Source organism: Notolepis coatsorum, assembly GCF_963971535.1.
Source record: "Notolepis coatsorum genome assembly, chromosome: 19".
NCBI classification, from domain to species: domain Eukaryota; kingdom Metazoa; phylum Chordata; class Actinopteri; order Aulopiformes; family Paralepididae; genus Notolepis; species Notolepis coatsorum.
In genome coordinates, this window is record NC_140183.1 from 45,468,165 (window position 1) to 45,493,551 (window position 25,387).

Genomic DNA, 25,387 nt, shown 5'->3' on the forward strand with positions numbered 1-25,387 from the left:
TTATAATAATCAAACGTGTTGTGTGTAAAATGTGTGTTTATATATATACAATTTCTTCCTGATTGGAGACGACAACCTGATTTAATATCTTTTGGAAATGTAAGGCAAAAATAAGTAATGTAATAAAAACATTTCGCACAGGGCCTCGCATTTCTCCCAGACGGCTCTGGATACTACAAAATAACACATTGTAAGTTAACAGATTCATTCTCCACAGCAAAGGTTGATACTTTCAGAATCTCTCTCTCTCCCTCCCCCTCCCTCTCTGTCTCAACCAAAGACAGGTGTATTTTTATGAGCTTGCCTCTTAAATGACCATGACCTCACTAGTCAGGGTGGGGGGTAGCTACTTAATTACTGTGGGACAGGCAGAGACTGGCTTCTGCTTTGCAGCACGTTTCTCTTTGCCTTCAGGCAGACGAGAGGCCCGAACAGCAACACAACACATGTGACATCATATTATACACACACGCACGCACGCACGCACGCACGCACGCACGCACGCACGCACGCACGCACGCACGCACACACACACACACACACACACACACACACACACACACACACACACACACACACACACACACACACACACACACACACACACACACACACACACACACACACACACACACACACACACACACACACACACACACACACACACACACACACACACACACACACACACACACACACACACACACACACACACACACACACACACACACACACACAGACAAGCACATGTGCAAATACACACACAGGTAGGTGTGCACACATGTACACACACCAATATGTATGCACGAACACATGCACACATGCACACGCACACACACCATCCCCATTCACTCACACACACACACACACACACATACACACACACACACACACACACACACACACACACACACACACACACACACACACACACACACACATACCACCCCATTCACACGCACACAAACACACCACATACACACACACGTTCTCCTCGATCAGCCAGTCTGCAGCACTGAGCGTGGTCTCCATGTGTGCCACACAGGCGCTGGGTGTGGGTAGCGTGGGCGGCTGGGAGCGAGAGGCAGCCCTGGTTTACAGGTCAAGCCTGCAGCTTTACAAGGGAAATCTCCAGAGCCACTATAAATACCGCTGTGAGCTTTAAGGGTGCTGTATATCACACCACCGGGCTTTAAGGGCCACAAACCCACCCATTTTTTTTGTTGCAGTCCTTTTTTCATGTACAATCGCATGAGCCTGAATACAATTAAATGTGAATTTCCCCCCACTCCACGTTTTTCGAGTGACTGTTAATTGATTTGGCGCGACTTCAAAACACGTCCCTCCTGCAACAAAGAGCTGGCCGTTCACCTCGCACGTCAGGGCCATATATCATTAATGTTCCTTGTAGTTTCGAGGGAACATTTTTCTTTTCTTCCTTTTTCCCCCCTTTCTCCCTCTCCTCCTTTTGACATAGCGCCGGGCAAGAAAGACACAGAAAGCCAAGAACTCTTCCATGAAAACCGCTAGCGGGTGTTTCAATGAGCCCCACCTGAGCGTCACATTTACTCAGCTCAGACATACGGTACCGACGCTTGAAATGAGGCCCGGTGATTCACTCGAAGGCCCGGTGCGTGTAAAAAACGCCGGCGCTGTTGGTGCAACAAGGCCACGTAGCATGGAGGCCGTAAATCAAACCTGCGCTCGCTTACAGAAAAACCTGATTTGACTTCCGGTTTAGCTACAATATGTAGCGCACGCATTTGGTAACAGCTCCGCTCCCGTCACCGTTATTTTCGTTCAAAAACATTATTTTAACAAATACCAATGAGATTAAACCACATCGTATGTATTAATAGGAACTTCTACTAACTATATCAAAAGACATAAAGACTCAACATGGGGGGTAAGGATGAGAAAAAGGGTAGAAAGAAACACGAAGCAGCAAATCCAACGGCGCCGATTGAGACACGATCCAAGGAAACAACAGGTGACGCGTCGGCAGACCCGCTGCTGGAATATAACGGAGAATATACCGGGTCCATCGGCGACTGGCTCCGAGAGGGAGACAATAGAGGACAACATAACGGGAACGACAGGAAAAAGTAGCGTGAAGGACAAAGCAGAGGATATTGAGAAGATAATAGCCAACAAATCCATCGGCCCCATCACTGCACCTGCAATATCAACTGACACTGGCAGTGTAATTACACAACCCGACTTCAACTCTCTGACTAGCCTGATTAAGGATCTGATTAAGGAACAGATGGTAGCTTTCAAAGTACACGTCGCACACATCGATGCTAAATTCGAAGAAGTTATGGAAGCGGTCGCTGTACAGTCCGTGCAAATCACGACAGTGGAGAATACGGTGACAGAAATTACACGGGCAGTCAAAGAGAACGAGAATAACGTCAACGATGGTTTGACAGAGGTAACGAAGGAGATAAAAAAGGTGGAGGAGGCATGTCGGATAAAAATACAAGAAGTTAAAGATGAAGCGATGGAGAGGCTACTCGAAACCCAACGCTACTACAGGCGAAATAACATCCGCATTGTAGGACTTGATGAATCAGTCAATTGCACAGACGACAAGTTTCCAACAGTGTTATCAGAGATTTTGGGTAACAACATTCTAACCACAGAGCCGATAGTGGACCAATGTTACAGAATCGGTACTCGAGAACAAAGAGGCAACGGTCCAAGAGTCATCATTGTTACTCTGCGCAAGACGGCAATAAGAGATGACATCATCAGAGTTGCACGCAACCAAAGGGGAAAGCTGAAACATGGTGAAAATTCAATATTTATCTATGAGGATCTTTGCAAAGAGGCCATCGCTCAGCGTTTCCCCTACAAGGAGGTGATGCAGAAATTGTTCAAGTGTGGCCTCAGACCAAGGCTAATATACCCGGCACTATTATCGATCGTGGGTAAAGACGGCCGTAGGGAAGGATTACGCACGCCTAAAGACGCAGAGGAATACTTGAATCTACATGGAGCAGATCCCCCAGGGCAGAACGCAACACTGTCTCGCACCAGATAAGCCTACTCATTTCTCTCTTTCTCTGTGTATCTCAGTATTAGAATGACTTTATCCGGGCTCAACAAAAGTAGCAGATGCTATGCATGCCGGCAACACCAAGGCACAATGTGTATAATATGGTTCGTAATGCATTATATTTACAGACTTCTGGTCTCCGTGGAGACAAGAATATATCATTGACACTATGAACAATCTGGAATATTCTGGGCTCATCGCTCGACTGCTCTGGGTCACTAAGAAATATCCCGAAAATACTAGTAGTCATGAACCCTGGGTAGGAAGATCATTCTGGAACATAACAGCAGTCTGTTAGTATATACTAGTGTATTCTACAACCTTCTAGAATATAATGCACCATTACAACGAAGGCCTGCAACCTTTAACATTAACATCCGGTGTGTAAGCATAAGCATCAATTGACTGAAGTTTAATCAGGCCTTAATAAGGCTTTAAAAAAAATCAGCCACACCTAAACGTATGAGCACAACAAGGTTATTCTAATAATTTAAATAATCACTCCACTGATGTAGAGATTGGCACAATGTAGCTCTAAAAGTCTCTGTTTTTCTCTTTTATCTATTTATTCAATTCTGTTCTAGTGGTTTCTCCACGTTGAGTTTTATTTTAGCTCTCACTCCTTTTTTTTTTTTTTTTTATCTTACATTGTTCTTTCCCATTGTTCTTCATATTAAGGTGTTAGTGTTTCTCTACAATCTTTTCCTTTTTCTGATGTTTCCTACATAAGTTAGTAGAAGGTTCAAATGAATATATCAATGAAGGTATATTCTTTTTTTTCATTTTTCATAATATTTCATTACAGTAAGGGAAGGCGCAAGACCAAAAGCGACATTCTATTGAATTAGAATGAAAATGTTAGATCCTATGGCAATTAGCATAGGAAGATTAGGATTACAAAACTCAGTTTGGGCAATCCGGTGGCCTAAGGGAGGGAGTCATACGCGGAGGATGTGTTTATGGAACACAGGCCTGTACGACTCTCTGGGAGAGGGGAAAAAAGGGGATTTTTATTTGTATATATATATGTTTTTAAGCTCGGCTCTCAACGGGACCTCAATAATTGGATGTACATCTATTGTAGCTTCGCACTCCAGAAGCATTACCAAAAACTACACAAAAACATGTATAGATTATGGCTAGTTTGAATATAATGATATGGAACACTGGTGGGATAAATAAACAACACAAACGCAAAAGCGTGCTCACACTGATGAAAAAAGAACATGTGGACGTGGCTCTACTAAGCGAAACGCACATTTTAGAGGAAGACATAGATATGTTAGCGGATAACACATATCATAATATTAGTCACTCTTCTTTTGGTACGAGAACTCGAGGTGTAGCCATAGTCGTTAGACGTAAGTTAAATATTGAATTAAAGGGAGTATGGTCGGATGCAGATGGGCGTATAACTATAGCTAGGATTGTACACAATAACAGGAAAATAGCGTTGGCAGCGGTATATGCCCCAAATTTGTACGAAGAGGGTTTCTTCTCTACACTAACCAATGCAATGTTAAACCTTCCCAATTACTCATTTATAATAGGTGCAGATTTTAATGCCATTTGGAATCCAAGGATGGACAAATCTTACCTCGCCTTTTCCAGCGAACAAAAGAATTCATCTAAAGCATTAAAGGATTGGTCGAAGATTACAGGTGTAAATGACTTATGGCGTTCACTTAATCCCACGACCCGAAAGTACTCTTGTCGATCGGCGAGACATAACACATTATCCAGAATAGATTATGTCTTTGCATCCCCGAGACTATTTGATAAATATGAAGTGGAAATGATACCCAATGCACTATCAGATCACTGTTATTTACTCCTAAAAGGAACATTTGGTATACTATCTTCCCGAGCCCCAAGATGGCGTTTTAATTCGATGCTGCTTAATAACAAGGAATTCATTACACAACTCAAAGAAGCTATTATAGTATTCCTACGGGAGAATGCAAACTCGGTGCAAGACCCCAGAATAATATGGATGTCGGTAAAGGGAATGATCAAGGATTTCACTGATAGCTTTTCCTCCAAAATGCGCAAGAATCAATGCACAAAACTGTCTGAACTGGAAACGCTTTACTCAACGTTATTTAATTCTTTAAAATACAACAACTCAACTAGACTAGAAAATCAAGTTAACGTACTAAAAATAGAGATCAATGCCATATACAGACAACAATCGGAAATACAAATACGCAGCACAAGACAACAGCAGTACTCCCAAGGTTCTAAACCTAGTCACCTATTAGCCATGCGATTAAGAATTAATGCAAAATTTGCAGATATAACTACCATTAGAGCACAACAAGTACTTGAAACAGACCCCAAAATAATAAACGATACATTCAAAGAATTCTACTCCGACTTATATAAATCAGAAACGACCTTCGATCAAAACAAAATGGACACATATCTTAATCAAATTATTCTCCCTAAACTTTCAGAGGATGACGCTAAACAGTTAGAAACACCGATCACACTAGAGGAACTCAAGAAGGCCATATCCGAAATGCAAAGTGGTAAGGCTCCTGGAAGAGACGGTATCCCACCAGAAATGTACCTTTCTTGTTGGGACATAATTGGACCCTTATTACTAAATATGATCTTATACTCAGTCAAGGAGGGGAACTTCCATAAAAACGACAATATTGCACTCATATCAGTCCTTCTCAAAAAAGACAAAGACCCCACCGAGTGCGGTAGTTACAGACCCTTAAGCCTCCTCGGAACCGATATCAAACTGTACTCTAAGGTATTAGCCATCAGATTACAAAAGCATATGACGTCTTTAGTTCATCCGGACCAAACTGGCTTCATAAGAGGTCGCCTGATCACTGATAACATAAGACGAATACTGCACGTACTAGATGCAGACAAGGACGACACCATACCTAAGGCGATGCTGTCCCTGGATGCTATGAAAGCCTTTGACAGGCTGGAATGGTCGTATCTATGGGCAGTATTAGAAAGGATGGGGTTAGGAAAAAGAAACTTGAAACTTGAAACTTGAAGCTTGAAAAGGATTCATTGATATGATTAAAGTATTATACAAAGACCCATCGGCCATGATTACAACAGGTACAATCATCTCCAAAATCGTTCCGGTATCACGCTCAGCCAGACAGGGTTGCCCTCTTAGTCCCGGACTATTCGATCTATCATTAGAGCCTTTAGCACAATATATAAGACAATCCCAATCCATAGAACCAATCGTAATCAAGGGCACACAACATAAAATTAGTTTATATGCGGACGACGTAATATTGTTCATGCAAAGCCCCAACACCACATTGCCTCATCTACTCAAGTTGATTGAGAACTTTGGTGATTTATCGGGATTTAAGATAAATTGGCCGAAGTCGGCTTTCCTTCCACTTAACACCCCTGCAAAAAAAGATATAACCCTCCCAGGTGAGATACCTATGGTAAAACATTTTAGATGCTTGGGAGTGGAAATATTCCCCACCATAAGACAAACGGTGAAGCACAATTACACAAAAATCGAAAACAAAATCAAAGACGACCTTGACAGGTGGGCAAAACTTAAAAACTCAGTACAGGCAAGGATATCAATAGTTAAGATGGATGTACTACCTAGAATCAACTTCTTCAGTTCAATGCTACCGTTACCCCCTCCAGAGGGTTACTGGAAAAGATTACACTCCTCCACATACAAATTTATTTGGAATAACAAACCACCACGTATAAAAAGATCCACCGCACAGAGAAATAAAGCAGACGGTGGCATGGCATTTCCAGATTTTTTCCACTATTTTAAGGCGTACACATTAAGACCATTGACAACATGGTTTGATCCCCAAGCATTAGTATCCTGGAGAAAATTGGAAGAAAACATAGTAGCCCCACATAGACTGAAGGACATAGCATACACTAAACTACCAATCAAGCACTGTGAGCGGAAATTTGGCCCCATAATTACCCATGCGATCCGGATATGGCGTGAAACACAAAAAAAATATCCTAACCCACAAAAATGGCACAATCACACTCCCTTATTCAATAACAATGCACTCTTAATTGAAAAACGTCCTATAAGATTCCCTATATGGGAAGAGCAAGGCATACACTCATTAGGGGATGTTTTTAACAACCAGGGTTTTTGTAGTTATGGAGAAATATGCAAAAAAATTAATCTCATCAAGTCCACATGGCTTTTTTACATACAGTTACGGCTATGTTTGAAGTCTCACGGTGTTCCATTAGACATACCAATTGAACACCACAGATACCACAAATTCTTCTATGAAAGAGAGACATCGAGAGGTTTTGTTTCAGGTTTTTATCATCAATTACTAACGTCCTCATATGAAACCCTCCAACTAGACTCTGTCTGGAGGAGGGATATACCAGACCTGGAAAGTGACTTTGATTGGCAAGGAGCATGGGCAAATGTCCGACTTACATCAAGGAACCCGGACCATCAACAAATCAATCTTAACTATATTCACAGGACATACTTGACTCCTATAAGACTGAACAGAATGGGTCTTAAACAAGACTCCAAATGCTCCCAATGTACAAATGGAGACGAAGGGACATTTATGCACATGTATTGGGACTGCCCACCAGTTAAGGCATTCTGGAAAGATGTGACCCAACAATTATCAAAACTCGTATCTTGGAATATACCAGTACACCCCTCTGTATTACTATTGAATGATGTTTTTGAGTTTGCAGTAAATCCACAGCTAAAGAGATTGGTTTTATCGGGTATCACAGTAGCTAAAAAGCTGATCGCATCACGCTGGTTTCAACCGGAAAAAATGTGCCGGAAAGTTTGGTTTCTTACATATCTCGATGTGATTTATCAAGAAATATCTACAGCAAGAATTCTGGGTCTCAATGAATCCAAAATGTCAATGTGGTTAGAAGTGGTGGAGAGAATAAAAGCTAGCTTATAATGGTAGTGTCTGGTTAGGAGCGAGGGATAATGGAGGTACTATCCAAAGAGGGGTCCGGGAGGGGGGGGTTCGAGCTGGAGCATATGTGTGTAGGGTTTTAGATAACAGGTATTAGGGGTATATCCTGTATAAGACATTGGTATAATTGGTAATTTCGTTGGATATACACTGTATACGGTAAAGTATTATTATATATTTGTTTTGCTTTCTGTTTCTGTGCTTGCATGTCATTTTAGCCATCTTAATTGTTAGTTTCATTATGCATTGTGTGTTGAGTACTGACTTTTAATAATTTTGTTTTGCAATAATAAAAAAAAAATAAAAAATGATTTGGATGTGCAATTAATAGGAGAAAAAATCTGAGTTTGTTTCATGCCGAGAGAAGAGAAATAATAGAGGAGAAAATTGTAGGAAAGTCCTGGGTCTCCTGAACACCTGAGAGCTGCAGATGTGGAGCTTTAGGGACAATAAAAGCAGCGATTCAGCTCACGTGCAAATCTCATCAGCCAGCACTAGTTAGGCAGATGGGACTAATTGGTTCCAGAAGTGTTTGCTCTTGTTCACAATTGCTGGGATGGCAAGGAGCAAGGGAGAGCGAGAGAGAGAGATAGAGAGAGAGAGAGAGAGAGAGAGAGAGAGAGAGAGAGAGAGAGAGAGAGAGAGAGAGAGAGAGAGAGAGAGAGAGAGAGAGAGAGAGAGAGAGAGAGAGAGAGAGAGAGAGAGGGGAGGGAGAGTTAGGGAGAGAGAGATAGATGGGGGGGAGAGAGGTAGATAGAGAGAGATAGGGAGGGAGATAGGGAGAAAGATAGGGAGAGATGTACTGTAGGGAGAGAGATAGGGAGAGATGGAGAGAGAGAGGTAGAGAGAGATAGGGAGAGAGAGATAGGGAGAGAGATGGGGGGAGAGAGGTAGCTAGAGAGAAATAGGGAGGGAGAGAGAGGTAGAGAGATAGGGAGAGAGAGAGGTAGAGAGAGAGATAGGGAGATAGAGGTAGAGAGAGATAGGGAGAGAGAGAGGGAGGGAGAGAGAGGTAGAGAGAGAGATATGGAGAGAGAGAGGGAGGGAGAGAGAGACAGCGGGAGAAGGGCACATAATAAGAGGTCAGCCAGCTCGGCTGCCAGAAAAGCACGGCAATTTTATGGTCAATTGGGCCACGCATCTGGACTCATACATCACAGGGCTGGGGGGGGGGCAGCGCCAACTCACACACATTCACACATACTGTAGACACACACACACACACACACACACACATTATAGGCCTCAATATTATCCAAGACAAGCTAGGATAAAGTGTACATATAGTGTATGTTTAAGGACAGATGAACAAAAACATTTTACACACACATCTACATACACACATCTACATACACACACCCCCGCACACACACACACACACACACACACACACACACACACACACACACACACACACACACACACACACACACACACACACACACACACACACACACACACACACACACACACACACACACACACACACACACACACACACACACACACACACACACACACACACACACACACACACACACAGTAATAACCCTGTGTCAAAGGTGAGTAGCAGACAGCTTCATCCAAGCAGGCTTAGCTTTCTGTAGGAAAAGTGCTCTAACTAGGCCTAATGGCCCCTAAAGACTGGCTGTCAACCCTACTCAGCATCACACACACAAATAAACACACGTGTGTGTGTACACACACAAATAAACACACACGCACACACGTAGACACACACACACACACACACACACACACACACACACACACACACACACACACACATTTTTGGACAGTTTGTTTGCATGTCTCTCGCTGTTATTCTCAAACTGTGTGGATTTTGATTGGCTCCTCAGGGTAAATCACACTGATTGTGACCCTGTTAACAGCACAGTTTAATTGATGACATGGAGAGAAGATGACGAGCCAGTGACTGATCCACTGACATGAGTGTGTCTGTTCTATTAAAGAGTACTTGTCAAACATGATACATTAGGGATCCATGCTGAGACACATTGGAAGCTTGTTTTCATTTGGATTACAGGATCTAGAACAGGATGTAGCTTTTCAACTCCCTCATATTTGATTTCCATCATTACATTGTTGGCAATAAATATTTCATACATGGTTAAGATTTGCTTTTTATTCCCCCACATAACACACTTTCCCTTGATAGCTAGCGAGACATTTCTAACAAGGATAAAATGTATCCGTTACATTTAACTTCCTGGCTGTGTTTCCTTCATGTTGATGGATTGGCTATTTGAATGCGGCTGACTACTGAGCACCTCCCCACCAAACCTCATGACCTCATGGCAAAACAAGGAACAATCTTGTCTGCACAACCCTGTGGAACGTATGTCTCGGGCACGCTATGTCACAACCCTGTGGAACGTACGTCTCGGGCACGCTATGTCACAACCCTGTGGAACGTACGTCCCTGGACACCATGTCACCTTTCAGTCTCAAGAATGACATAATGTCCATTATTCTGTAATTCTCATACTTCAAGCGTCTAATCCTATTTAGTATTTATAGTGCTCTCATGACGTGTGATGCATCTCCCACCAATATGGTGCAACACCATGGAGCCACGGTTTGCCATTTAATGAGTATCACCTGTTACTTGATTACAGACACCTGTCGTACCAAGAAATCTGTGATGATGTAATGGAATCCTGTCACTAGCTACCTCTGGTTGACTGGCCTGTTGTACTACTGAATACCCACTACAGTTCCTCTACAGCTGCAAACACACTGTATTCAACAGAGAGAAAAGTACTAATATCATATGTATATAGTGCTAGTGTTACGTGACCGTCTACTTGTCATAACAATTATCTTGCACTGTATGGAACCGGAACCACCAGTATAGATTCCTGTACATTTCATTTGGAGAATTAAGCAATTCTGGTTACTTTTAAGCCACCCCATGTCATGTAGCATTAGTGTACCAAACAAAAGAATGACAAGGTTAATGACCATGTAAGGACTATTGTGCTGCTTGTCTTTACTGTAGAAACCATCTATTGTGACAACATAGGACTGAGCTGGAGTCTTGTGCTTTATTACCACTATCTCATGTCATTTCATTTTCCTATCCAACTCCACTTTGCTATCTGAAAGCTCTGATAAGTTGACTGCCATCTCTCCTCAATATGAACGAGCGCATGGAGCACTCGGTATACAGTGACATCAATGTCTAATGCATTGTGGGTCAACATACCTCTAGGGGAACAGCCAGTGAGGGAAGGAGTGGCTCCATGTAGCCGTATCTCTGCATCATCACCATAACAACACACCGCAGCATCTCCAAGATGGCCGCCGTCGGCCTGCGTGGAGGCAGAACACTTCGACTATCACCGTCACATTCAGCCCCTCGAAGACATTCCGTCTCAATATCTCCCCTATTGACCCCCCTGTGAAGCGTGACTTCATACGATTGCCACAGGAATAATCCAGTATTTAATGGGGAGCGTTTTCAATTTCCTGAAGTTGATTGAGTTCAAATAGATTTGACCCCTTGCCTTTAGACGAGGCGTAGATGGAGAGCGATAGCGTTATCAGCAGGTCAACTACAGATGTTGATGATACCGTACCTCTGGTCCATGATGAAGCCCATGGTTGTGAGAGTGAGCAGGATGTAGACCGTTATTCCCAGGACCGTCAACTGGGACAGAAGCTATCAGGTCAGGGTTCCATTAACATGAGAAACAGGAATGGTAAAAACACATTAGAATCTAACGTTTGAGAGGATAGGCCACAAACACATTAGAGTCTAAACCTTGAGGATAGGCCACAAACACATTAGAGTCTAAACCTTGAGGATAGGCCACAAACACATTAGAGTCTAAACCTTGAGGATAGGCCACAAACACATTATAATCTAAACCTTGAGGATAGGCCACAAACACATTAGAATCTAAACCTTGAGGATAGGCCACAAACACATTAGAGTATAAACCTTGAGGATAGGCCACAAACACATTAGAGTCTAAACCTTGAGGATAGGCCACAAACACATTAGAGTATAAACCTTGAGGATAGGCCACAACACATTAGAGTCTAAACCTTGAGGATAGGCCACAAACACATTAGAGTCTAAAGCTTGAGGATAGGCCACAAACACATTAGAATCTAACGTTTGAGAGGATAGGCCACAAACACATTAGAGTCTAAACCTTGAGGATAGGCCACAAACACATTAGAGTCTAAACCTTGAGGATAGGCCACAAACACATTAGAGTCTAAAGCTTGAGGATAGGCCACAAACACATTATAATCTAAACCTTGAGGATAGGCCACAAACACATTAGAATCTAAACCTTGAGGATAGGCCACAAACACATTAGAATCTAAACCTTGAGGATAGGCCACAAACACATTAGAGTATAAACCTTGAGGATAGGCCACAAACACATTAGAGTCTAAACCTTGAGGATAGGCCACAAACACATTAGAGTATAAACCTTGAGGATAGGCCACAAACACATTATAATCTAAACCTTGAGGATAGGCCACAAACACATTATAATCTAAACCTTGAGGATAGGCCACAAACACATTAGAGTCTAAACCTTGAGGATAGGCCACAAACACATTATAATCTAAACCTTGAGGATAGGCCACAAACACATTAGAATCTAAACCTTGAGGATAGGCCACAAACACATTAGAGTATAAACCTTGAGGATAGGCCACAAACACATTAGAGTCTAAACCTTGAGGATAGGCCACAAACACATTAGAGTATAAACCTTGAGGATAGGCCACAACACATTAGAGTCTAAACCTTGAGGATAGGCCACAAACACATTAGAGTCTAAAGCTTGAGGATAGGCCACAAACACATTAGAGTATAAACCTTGAGGATAGGCCACAAACACATTAGAGTCTAAACCTTGAGGATAGGCCACAAACACATTAGAGTATAAACCTTGAGGATAGGCCACAACACATTAGAGTCTAAACCTTGAGGATAGGCCACAAACACATTAGAGTCTAAAGCTTGAGGATAGGCCACAAACACATTAGAATCTAAAGCTTGAGGATAGGCCACAAACACATTAGAATCTAAAGCTTGAGGATAGGCCACAAACACATTATAATCTAAACCTTGAGGATAGGCCACAAACACATTATAATCTAAACCAGGGGTAGGCAACCCTAGGCATGTGTGCCCGCATAGGCACATGGGGGCATTTTCATTGGCACAGGGGGCAGCATAAAAAAAATATATAATAATAAAAAATTATATATATATATTTTTTTTTACTTCGCTTTGAAATATTATAGTGAAATATTTTGCACTGTTGTCGCATTTATCTTGTTGAAATCCTCCCACAGGTTCTTTTTTGTAAGTTGACTGTTTTGCACACCCTATGACAGCTATACAGCTGTTCCCATGGTGCTCAGCTGTCAGCAGTCAGCTGGCCTCCCGCGCCCGCGCGCAGTTCCCAGGTAATCACACAGTGCTGCGGTTGCATTCTGTCTGTGCCGTCTTTCATGATGGCAACCCCTGCTAAGAAAGCTAAAGCAAAGGAAATTCGGGCATTCCAGCCCTCGTGGACAGACGACTACGGGTTTGTGTGTCAGAAGGGCCGTGCTGTGTGTACTTTATGTTTAGAAAATGTAGTTTGCAGAACGTCAGGTGTGAAACACCATTTTGAGACGAAGCATCAAAAAAGTTAAGGCAGAATCTATTAAACGTGCCGTGGCCAGGTATGGAAAGCAAGCCAGCACCCTCAAAGTGTTCACGACTGCTAAAAACCATGCAACTGAAGCAAGCTATCGCATTGCTCATTGCATTGCGAAATGTGGAAAGCCATTCACTGATGGCGAGTATATCAAGGAGGCTTTTCTCTGTAGCTCAGATGTTTTGTTTGAAGGCTTGCCAAACAAAGAGACAATCAAATCAAGGATAAAAGATATCCCCATGTCAGCTTGAAGTGTCGAGCGACGCATAAAACGAAATGTCAGAAAATATCAGAGAACAGCAAACAGCTGGATTAAAAGATGCTCCGGTGTGCAGCTTAAAGTGACCAACTACAGCCCCCAGATAACGGAGCTCAGTAAAGCAAAACTGTTTGTCTGCATTGCACCCCCGCCCCAACTCAGATTTAGGGTTGATACAACCATCATAATAATATTGTTAATAATAACAATAACAATAATGATGTAATAATGTAAAAATTATCATTAAAAATACCTGATTATGAGAAAAAAAATTACGATGCATGGAATATTGTTGATATGGCACAGGCACACTACCGGTAGTTACAACTATATTTCAAACTGGCACTTCATGTCAAAAAGGTTGCTGACCCCTGATCTGAACCTTGAGGATAGGCCACAAACACATTAGTCTAAACCTTGAGGATAGGCCACAAACACATTAGAGTATAAACCTTTAGGATAGGCCACAAACACATTAGAGTCTACAGCTTCGGGCGCACCAGTGGCGCACCATGTTAAGATGCTGCATGATCGTAACATCCTGGGTTAAAATCCGGCCCAGGACATGTGTTGCATGTCCTCCCCCATCTCTTCACCTGATTTCCTGTCTCTGACTGTTCTGTCCACAATAAAGCAGAAATGCCCTAAAAGATATCTTTAAAAAGAAGAACCTAAAGCTTGGAGGGATATTGATTGATTGATTGATTGAAAACTTTAATTAACAGATTGCAGAATGGGTACAGTACAGTACAGCTCAATACACATAATTGTTAAGGGGATGCAGACCAGAGAAAGACTTTCGTCTTGTTTACATCAGGGTCCCCCATTTTCAATTCATAATGACATTTATGACATACACAACATATAGATGTACAGATTTGTTACATTTGTTACATACAAGATATGCAGATATACAGTATTCAGACATTCAGCGGTTCAGACATTTACGGGGGCCAGTTTCTAATAGCAGCCTCCCGTAGGTGCTCTTTGAGAGCGGTTTTGAAGGTGGGTAGGGATTCACATTTTTTTACGGCTGTGGGTAGGGCGTTCCACATTGATGTGGCATAATTGTGAAACGTGTTTAGTCCCTTGTTTGAGCCGAATCTGGGTTTAACATGATTTGTGGAACTCCCTCTGGTGTTGTGGTCGTGGTATTCACTGACCTTTGGGAAGTATTTCGACATGTACATGGGTACCTTAGTGGTGTAGTCAGTGTATCTTGTAGACCAGGCCCATTGCAAGTTGCTGTACTCTGTCGTCTACTCTAAGCCATCCTAGCCTCCTAGGTTGTCAAAATGGGCAGGGGTGAGGTGGGTTCTAGGAGTAAAGTCAAGCAGTAGTCTGACCAGTTTGTTTTGTGATGTTTTTAATCTTGTTTTTAGTGCCTTTGAGGTGCTTTGGTACCATGAGGTGCAAGCATAGTCATAGTACCCTTGAATGAGTGCTACTGTTAGAGTCTTCAGGGTATTTTTCTTTACCAGAGAGGAGATCCGGTACAATAATCTTGTTCGTTGGTTGACTTTTTTGATTACATTGGATGCCATCTTGTCACAGGAAAGATTTGCCTCTAGGATGGAACCCAGGTATGTAATTTCATCTTTCCTTGTGACAAGAAGCCGTTGGTCTTGCTGAGTTTGTTATTTGATCCGAAGAGAATGGACTCTGTTTTACCCAGGTGTAAAGATAGTTTGTTATCAGCGAGCCAGGTGCAGATTCTGCCGAGTTCTGAGCTGAGGGTTTGTTCAACCTGTAGCTTGTTCTTGTCAGAGACCAGCAGGGCTGAGTCGTCCGCGAACAGGAACAAGTTGCAGTCACAAGCTGATGACATGTCATTTGCATAAATTAGGAACAGTAACGGTCCTAGTATGCTTCCTTGTGGAACACCACAGTTCACTGGGAGGGGGGGGGGGGGGGGGGGGTAGGGTGCCGTTTACCTCTACCATCTGTTCTCTCCCCTCCAGGTAGGATTGCATCCAGCTCTGATAAACTATCAAAACCAATTGCTTTTAGCTTGTCAATCAGAATGGAGTGATTGACAGTGTCGAAAGCCTTTTGGAGGTCCAGCATGACCATGCCGCAGTATTTGCCCGCATCCACCTCTTGTTTGATGTGGTCCTTCAAATAGAGAAGGCATGTGTCAGTGGAGTGGGATATTCTGAAGCCAGATTGGAATTCGTAGATTCGATTTCTTTCCGTGAGGTACTTTTTGACCTGTTCGTAGACTATTTTTTCCATGACTTTCGAGATGGAGGTAAGAATAGAAACAGGGCGGTAGTTGCCTGGGTCTAATTTGTTGCCTTTTTTGTGTAGGGGGGTCACTCTCGCAATTTTGAAGTCTTTGGGGATGTGTCCCTGTTTTATGGATAGGTTTATTATGTGTGTGATGACTGGAGTGATAGGCCTCAAACACATTGGAATCTACAGCTTGACAGTATACCACACCTACACACACAAACTAGGGCCGGAAAAAATATAGAAAAATCTATATTGAATCGTTTCCTCTGAATCAAATATATTCTTAAAATCCCCAGATCAATCTTTTAATCTATGCCTTCTTCCAGTGAATGAGACTTCACTCAATTTTACTTTTAGTTTGCCTTGTGCCGAGTTTCTGCTGAACTACGAATGACATCTTTTGAAAACAGTGTGGCAGGTGCTGGCCCCCACACAGTTATGTTTTATTATATATACAGTATTTCATTGTGTTTCTTATCTCAGTTATGTTGTATTATATATACAGTATTTCATTGTGTTTCTTATCTCAGGGTGGTTGTATTGGAAAGAGGTTGTTTGCTAATTATTGCTAATTAACACATCATCGGGAAACTAGGGAAACAAGCTAACCGCCACATAAAGGAGGCTAACTGTCCAATGCACTTCAATGTACCGTGAGAAAAGATGAAATTATCATTGTTCTTATTGTGGGAGGGCAGTTGGGGTCGTAAGCTATATAATTTTATATGAATATGATGGATTGTATCACTGGAGAATCTAGTGGGAGAGAGGTCCTAAACCACAGTTGGATTGTACACTAGTCTGTGCCAACCCAAACATGTCTGTCCTTCAGCATAAGCAGAATAGTACGTATCCCACAACAATGCTCTCTACCTTTACACTGACATGGCCAGTTTAAATGGAAGCTCATCTCCGATGGATCTTGACAGGGGGACTTAACCGCAGTGGATGAGACAAAACAAGATCATCCAAAACAACAAGCATGAGAACACCGAATCACATACAGATTCTGTCTGACATTTTGCGGGCTATTTGTGCTCAGTTCACAAACACGTGCACATACACAAACGTGCACATTTGTAAACTGCGTGTGATGAACGGCCTAGTCTACGTTCTACATCCTACAGCAGCTGGAAGTCTTCCATATTGTGATGATGCCGTGGTCTGTCAGCTCAGCTTCACATTTCTGACACTCAGGCCCTCCTCACACAACCAAGCCCCGCTGCCCTGCTCTCATACGTGCAGTACATATACCCAACCGGCCATATATAGTAAACACAGCATCCAGCCATCAACAGGATGCAATAAAACTGTTTATACAAGAGTCGTAATCCTTGAGCCCCATAAGAACGGTATTCTCTGAGTCCACACTCAGGAAAGGAAAGGATAGGAAATGGGTCGTTTGTGTGGTTCTGTCAATCAGATGGAAGGAAAGAAAAGGTTTTGGTTCATCCATCATCCATCAAAGAGTTTCCAGTACATGGAATACATGTTTTTGTATTAGAAAATCATCCAAGTCAGCTGATGGATCAACAGTATTTTGCCTTTAAAGTCTAAAGACACAATAATTGTTTTTAATTTGTAGGTATAATGACTTGAACATTATTTTAGCTTCAATGGATTAGGTGAACCCTTTGCATGTTTTGTAACCCATGGGGCCACTGCAGGTCAGACTAGGGTATGTTTAGTCACACGATCTGTAGTGACTGCTACGCTCACAGGAATGTCCCCAGAGACACTACCCACAATTCCTTGGGAGAAAAAAAAAGGTTTCAAAATGCAACGGTTGTCATCAGGTGGGAAGTGTTCATATTCATGAGTGAAAAAAAAGGGAGGAAAGTGTTTCATGCCCTGTGTGCTAATTTCTAATTTGATTCAAGTATCAAATTGCAACAATAACACTAGTGAGAAGAAATTTAAATTGAACATCTGGTGGTCGTGCTGAAAACTTCAGCAATGGACTGATTGTGTTATTGTTTCCGCTTGTCCCGCGAGACATGGCAGATTAACTCCTTATTCAGGCCATTACAATCGCCGTTATTATAATATTCAAGAATACTCGCAAGCAGGATTTCGGGGTTCGAGTTAAGAAGTTAAGATGTCTTGATTTTGGCAATGTTGTCCCTCCCTGGTGTCAACGGTTTAGTAAACCTATAATGAAATGGCCATGCTGGCCTACCAATGATGTAATTGAAGAGTAGCTCCGTTTGTTTGAAATAGAAATGTTTTTCATGGCTTTTTTCGAATTAGCGCTAAAGCTCATAAATTCTCCTGTACTGTATCATCAATTGTCAGGCTAAATAAGCGGCTAGTGGACATGTGGGTATAAATACATACGGTGACATGATTTATTGTTGGGCCGGAGTCCTCACTTTGTTATTTTCCCTCCTGAAGTCCTGATTGCTGCATCCTGAAGGCTATTTAGGTTGGGAAATGGTTGACTCGGCAATTAGGGCCGTTTGTGTTCACTGTTGGACCACCAGCTGTTGCTGCTGTATCCTATACGCCTAGAGCAGGGGGAACCCTCAGCCGGGACCTACATGGAGGGGAAGAGGGGGGGGGGACCACAACTGAGAGAGCACCACGGAGGTAGCGATCAGAAGAAGACAGGCCGTTTTATTTGGAGTTTGAAGGGGCTGGGTGGGACGGCCACTTTTTGGCTAACCAAAACTATGCCTAGGGAAAAAACAGCTTCCAAAGATAACTGTCGGGGAGACCTGTTTTCTTTTTTTTTTACGAGGGGAAAGGGGGTCTTTTGGCTCGATGAGTGGAAAATAATAGACAAAGGTTGTTCTAAAGAGGAATGACAATCACTCATTCTGTCATGATGGTAGACGGAGCTACTCTTTTCCCTCCTGGATAAACAGAGGACTCCACTTGACTATGAACCAGTCTTAACGACTTAAAGTCTAAACTAAAACTAAGCAGGAGAAATGTTGTTATTCAAATGGCAGAACAACAATTACGTTACAATGAGTGTTTCATGAAATTCCAGGTTTCACCCTCAATTAATCTCTCCATTCGAAAAGTGTAGGAAACCAAAGTGCGCCCCCCTTGTCTGATGTGATACTGCAGGTTTGCGTCGTTTAACCACTGATGTCATTGATGTAACATTACATGGAATTCAGCTCGTCAACGGTGAAAGTACAGAGCAAATTATACATAATATACATTCATTCATTACATTTATATAGCACTTTTCTAGACACTCAAAGCGCTCCCCACAATTTAGGGTGGAAATTGCCTCCTTCACCACCACTGGTAGCACCCAACCTTGGGCTATGCAGGCTCAATGGCTGCCATACACTGGCACCAGGCACACACAATGGCTGAACGGCTCAGGAGACAGGGATTGATATCAGCCAATTAAGGGGAAGGGATGATTAGGTGGCCTTGATGTCAGAGACCTGATTGGGAACCCCCTACTCTTTGCGATAGGCGTCATGGGTTCTTTAACGACCGAGATTCAGTCATATACAATAAGGTATCTTCTTGATGTGAATACTGCAGAATTTCAGATACAAAAATGTACCAAAAACAATGTCTTATTTATACCATGGCCTGCAACTACCACAATTCTGGCTGGAGGAAATGCAATATTTTAGTTCTATATGGTAACTGATGAATGCATAAGTAATAAAAAGCTTACTGAAATCATTCCTCCTTGACAGTAATGATGCACTTTCAAAACGTTACAATGCATCCAGCTAAATAGTGAAAGAAATGCACATTGATCAGTGCAGACGCGACCATCTCACATCAACTGATCTAGCTAGTAGCCTCCCCTGGATAATATGATATGTTATCCTCAACAAAACGAATGGTTACAACTTACATGTTTGGTAAAAATTCCACTTATCTTTGGCTAAATAAACATTTACAATTGATTAAGTGTAACGTTTCGGCTACGTACCATCTTGGATTCAAACGTGTACTGGTAAACCCCCAGCACTAGCAGGGAGTGTATCACTACGTAGAGCTTTAATGCCATTGGCCAGCTGGGGTCATGTGGCAACTCGTCTCCTGTCAGCTGAGCGGGAGAAAATGAAACAAGTTAAACATCTATTCTGGAGTTTTTCAGTACATTAGCTTTCTGTGAATATAGATAGATACATAAATTACACATAAATGCAATACAAATATAATAAACAATGCTTCCTGAATGGTGTGAATATTGTGGAACTGTGGAATATTGCTGCTGTGGTGCGAAAGGTTAACTCCAATTATGATGTTTTACTTTAATTCAAAGTTCAAGTCCCATTAGTGCTGTGAATATGTTTCATGAACCTAGGTCTTGTGGAATCCATTCAAAACTCACTGTAGATTTTCCCATATGGATTGCCGTCAAACTAAAAATAAGAATAGTTTTCTTAATTCCTGAACAGCTGACGTGGGAATGCTACTACTAAACGCAAGAGTATCATGAGACAGCAGTGAGATCTTTCTTTCAGGGTCTCGGCATCAATCAGTATTGTATCGCCTGTGTAGAAGACTTGCTGATGATGGCTGACGCCGGCCTTTCAGGCTCTCGGTATCAATCAGTATTCCATCTCCTCTGTATAGAAAATGTGTCGATGATGACTGACGCCGTTCATTCAGGTTTTTTTCCCCTGGGTATAACCCAACCACATATGGGTTCCCCTCATCACATCCCAAACCCCGGTAGATCTTCCAGCACACAGCTCTGCTTTGCATCACAGAGCCAAAGCCCGTCCGGCTCCATAGCTCCCTTCACTCTCTCACTACCCTCTGTCCTTCTTGTCCTCGTCAGCAGATCAACAGACTCCTTCACTCTCACTAACCTCTGTCCTTCTTGTCCTCGTCAGCAGATCAACAGACTCCTTCACTCTCACTACCCTCTGTCCTTCTTGTCCTCGTCAGCAGATCAACAGACTCCTTCACTCTCACTACCCTCTGTCCTTCTTGTCCTCGTCAGCAGATCAACAGACTCCTTCACTCTCACTAACCTCTGTCCTTCTTGTCCTCGTCAGCAGATCAACAGACTCCTTCACTCTCACTAACCTCTGTCCTTCTTGTCCTCATCAGCAGATCAACAGACTCCTTCACTCTCACTACCCTCTGTCCTTCTTGTCCTCATCAGCAGATCAACAACACAGACTCCTGGGCCCGACAATGGGTGAAGCCTTTCAAGATATTTCAGTCTGATTCCCAGCTCCGTCCACATGTTTAGAATCACCCTGCTGAGTTTAGGGGCCAATTTAATTGTAAAGGCAAAAGGGGAGTCGTTTCTTTTTTCTTTTCTTTCTTTCTTTTTTGAGTGTGAAGCATGAGGGAACTAAATATGTGCCACCATCAGCGCTATTTCAAAGCTAACCGCTGGGGCACCCAATTGGAGCCTATATTTCACTAGACACACACGCACACATGTGAATGCATGCGCACACACACACGCACACATGTGAATGCATGCGCACACACACACACACACACACACACACACACACACACACACACACACACACACACACACACACACACACACACACACACACACACACACACACACGCACACTCTCTCTCTCTCTCATAGAACTGCATGTGCGTTTGATCCCACGGACTGTATTTAAAGACGGGTGAAAATGATCTTATTGTGTTCCCGCTACAAAGGCTTGCATGCATTTATTTGGTGTGGCGGGTTCCTTGTAAAAGTGGCAGAATATGTGAATCCTTCGAGGAGGAATTCTCTGAGTCACTCGGGCTGTGTCTTTTGTGTGTGTCAAAATGATAGGCAATTAGGGCTGAGGGTATAATATTTCAATTATGACGTTCTCTGGGAATGATGGGGGGGGAAAAAAGGTTTTTTTTACTAACCTTGGTAAATTGACTGTGATCTCCCAGTCTTCCTTGTCCAGGTTTCCAACTCGGCCCCTTGTAGAAGGCTGACAACTTATTGCCAATCTTCTTGTAACGGTTGAATTTTCTCCACACATACTTGTAATAGTGAAACTAAAAGAAAATGAAAAAAAGAGACAGTGCTGTGAGTCAAATATCAATACACAGTTAAATGCTACATTTGGCTGAACGGTGTCGTTAACGATGCAATCGGGGCCTTAATTAATCTTGTGGTGGAAATGTTTCGTGACATTGGGGCTCGCGCTGTATGCTGCCAGTGTCGGGGGCAGAGAAAATAATCAAACATCTCCCTCCTGGCATTTCATTTTACTGGCCTCTTTCACCTCCACTGGGCAGTTTGTTTAAAGTAGAGAAATAATGTTATGGTTACAAAATGGATGCCCCGCCGGCAAGGGGGGGGGGAGAACATGAGCTCAGGCTTCGTCTATCGTTGCTGTTAAGAAGTGTTTACATTCGGTCTGATACGTGACGGAGGCTAACGGCTCAGTGATGTCATCAAGCCGCAAAGTTAAAATAATATGGCTAAAAAAGCACGATAACAAAAATCATCTCTGTATTTGGTCGTGGTTAGACAGGAGGTCTCATAAGGTTAGGGTTGAGCTAAGGGTTATGTTCATGAACAGCTTTTGAAGTGAAAGTTCCAGCTCTGCAGCTTGGCCAACAGACGACGACCCCGTGGTACTGACCTGAATATAGAGGATTTCGAAGGTGTTGATGGGGAAGACCAGGCCATAGATCACCTTGTCCTTCTCCGGAGCAAACGTACCTGAGGACGCAGAAAAATCATACCTTACTGATACCCATCTCCAAGAGGCAACGTCTGAAAGCGTGCATGAAAATAAGAACAGACTCAAACAACATGGCTACTCTGGCTTACCAAACAGCCTGTCCCATATGATCAGAGTTCCGCCGTAGTTTTTGTCGATGCAATACTCGTTCCTCCCTGGAAGATAATAATAATAATGGATTGGATTTATATAGCGCTCTTCATGACACCCCAGTGACCCCAGAGCGCTTACAGAGTCCATTATTCGTTCATACACAGTCATACCGGTGGTGGTAAGCTGCAATTGCAGCCAGAGCTGCCCTGAGGCAGACTCACGGAAGCATGGCGAATAATCATTGCCTACGGCCCCTCCGACCACCACCAACATTCATTCACATGCATACACATTCATATGAGGCAAGTAGGTTAAGTGTCTTGCCCAAGGACACAACGGCAGTGGGATGGACATGGGCTTGAGCGGGATTCGAACCACCAACCTTTCGATCATTGGACGACCCGCTCTACCCCTGAGCCACGCCGCCCCACAAAGATAAACATTTTCGTGAAGTGAAAATACTCAAAAACCTTAAAGTGTAATAAAATGTATATTTATCATTTTGACAAGCTAACTAGGGCCGTATCTCACCGTGGTGGACTCTGTGATGACTGGGCGTGTTGAGGATCCACTCCAGAGGCCCAAGATCTTGGATCAGCTGGAAGAGAGAATGATACATCTCAGATTATGTATCTTTTCAACAATTTATCCGACCTCCTTGAATCTGTGAAAGATGTTTGTTATGTTTTGTACTAAAAGAATAGTGTAATTCTAATAAATAAAAAAAAATCCAGCACCTTTTTCCTCCCTTATATTAAGCACACCACTTCTGGTGGGTATAGCCCACCCCCAAATAAAAAATTAATGATTTCCTTCCCTGCCTAGCTACCCCACGCCCAAGAGAAATAACCTATACAAACTGGGCAGTACATTAGGTAGACAGTGTTCCTGGCTCCATAATATGTCCCCATAATACCATAAACTACTAATGAAACCACCTAATGGCTGTGTTCCTAATATATAGCAATTCCAGTGTGGTCAATGTTCTGTTACAGTAGACAGTACCCATACTGTAAATACACACTGTGGTCAATGTTCTGTTACAGTAGACTACCCAGTACCCATACTGTAAATACACACTGTGGTCAATGTTCTGTTACAGTAGGCTACCCATACTGTAAATACACACAGGTTTGATTGATTGAAAACTTTATTAACAGATTGCAGAATGGGTACAATACAGTACAGCTCAATACACACAATTGTTAAGGGTTGGTAGGAAGGAGGATGGTAGGAGGGGTGGAGGGGGGGGGGGGTTGGGTAGGTGGGAAACTGTACATTGGAGGTGGTGGGGTGGGGGCGGTGGGGCAGGCAGGGTGGGGGGGGTAATTGTACATTGGATTATCGACTAAACCTTACTTGGTCCCAAGAAGAGGGTCTTGTGTATTATTGGGTTTAATAGGACATTTATTGTACATTGGAGGGGGTTGCGTTAGGACATTTACAGGGGCCAGTTTCGAATTGGCGTCTCTCGTAGGTGCTCTTTGAGAGTGGTTTTGAAAGAGGGTAGTGATTCACATTCCTTTACAGCTGTGGGTAGGGCGTTCCACATTGATGTGGCATAATTTCTAAACGTGTTTAGTCCCTTGTTTGAGCCGAATCTGGGTTTAACATGATTTGTGGAGCTCCCTCTGGTGTTGTGATCGTGGTATTCACTGACCTTTGGGAAGCATTTTGACATGTACATGGGTACCTTAGTCGTGTAGTGTATCTTGTAGACCAGGCCCATTGCAAGTTGCTGTACTCTGTCGTCTACTCTAAGCCATTCTAGGTTGTCAAAGTGGGCAGGGGTGAGGTGGGTTCTAGGAGTAAGGTCAAGCAGTAGTCTGACCAGTTTGTTTTGAGATGTTTGTAATTTTGTTTTTAGCGTCTTTGAGGTGCTTTGGTACTATGCGGTGCAAGCATAGTCGTAGTACCCTTGAATGAGTGCTCCTGCCAGAGTCTTCAGGGTATTCTTGTTTACCAGAGAGGAGATCCGGTACAAGAATCGAGTTCGTTGGTTGACTTTTTTTATTACATTGAATGCCATTTTGTCACAGGAATGATTTACCTCTAGGATGGAACCTAGCTATGTAATTTCATCTTTCCTTGTGACAATATTGTCGCCCACTGTAACTGAGAAGCCGTCAGTCTTGCCGAGTTTGTTATTTGAACCGAAGAGAATGGACTCTGTTTTACCCAGGTGTAATGATAGTTTGTTATCAGCGAGCCAGATGCAGATTTTGCCTAGTTCCGAGCTGAGGGTTTTTTCAACCTGTAACTTGTTCTTGTCAGAGACCAGCAGGGCTGAGTCGTTCACGAACAGCAACAAGTTGCAGTCACAAGCTCACGACATGTAATTTGCATAAATTAGGAACAGTAGCGGTCCTAGTATGCTTCCTTGTGGAACACCACAGCTCACTGGGAGCGGGGGGATAGGGTACCGT

The 25,387-nt window shown here is 42.8% G+C and overlaps 1 protein-coding gene across 1 annotated transcript in view; it reads right to left on the reverse strand.

The window, feature by feature from the left end:
* The window catches only part of agmo (alkylglycerol monooxygenase), a gene marked incomplete at its 5' end in the record, with an annotated part of 95,754 nt that overhangs the window by 14,353 nt on the left and 56,014 nt on the right, over window positions 1-25,387 (reverse strand). Inside the window, 7 exons of the mRNA XM_084336000.1 lie at window positions 11,243-11,348; window positions 11,616-11,698; window positions 20,120-20,236; window positions 22,039-22,173; window positions 22,767-22,846; window positions 22,958-23,023; window positions 23,493-23,559. Of these exons, the coding sequence (XP_084192126.1) occupies window positions 11,243-11,348; window positions 11,616-11,698; window positions 20,120-20,236; window positions 22,039-22,173; window positions 22,767-22,846; window positions 22,958-23,023; window positions 23,493-23,559 (654 nt within the window). The remainder of the gene's footprint in view (window positions 1-11,242; window positions 11,349-11,615; window positions 11,699-20,119; window positions 20,237-22,038; window positions 22,174-22,766; window positions 22,847-22,957; window positions 23,024-23,492; window positions 23,560-25,387) is intronic.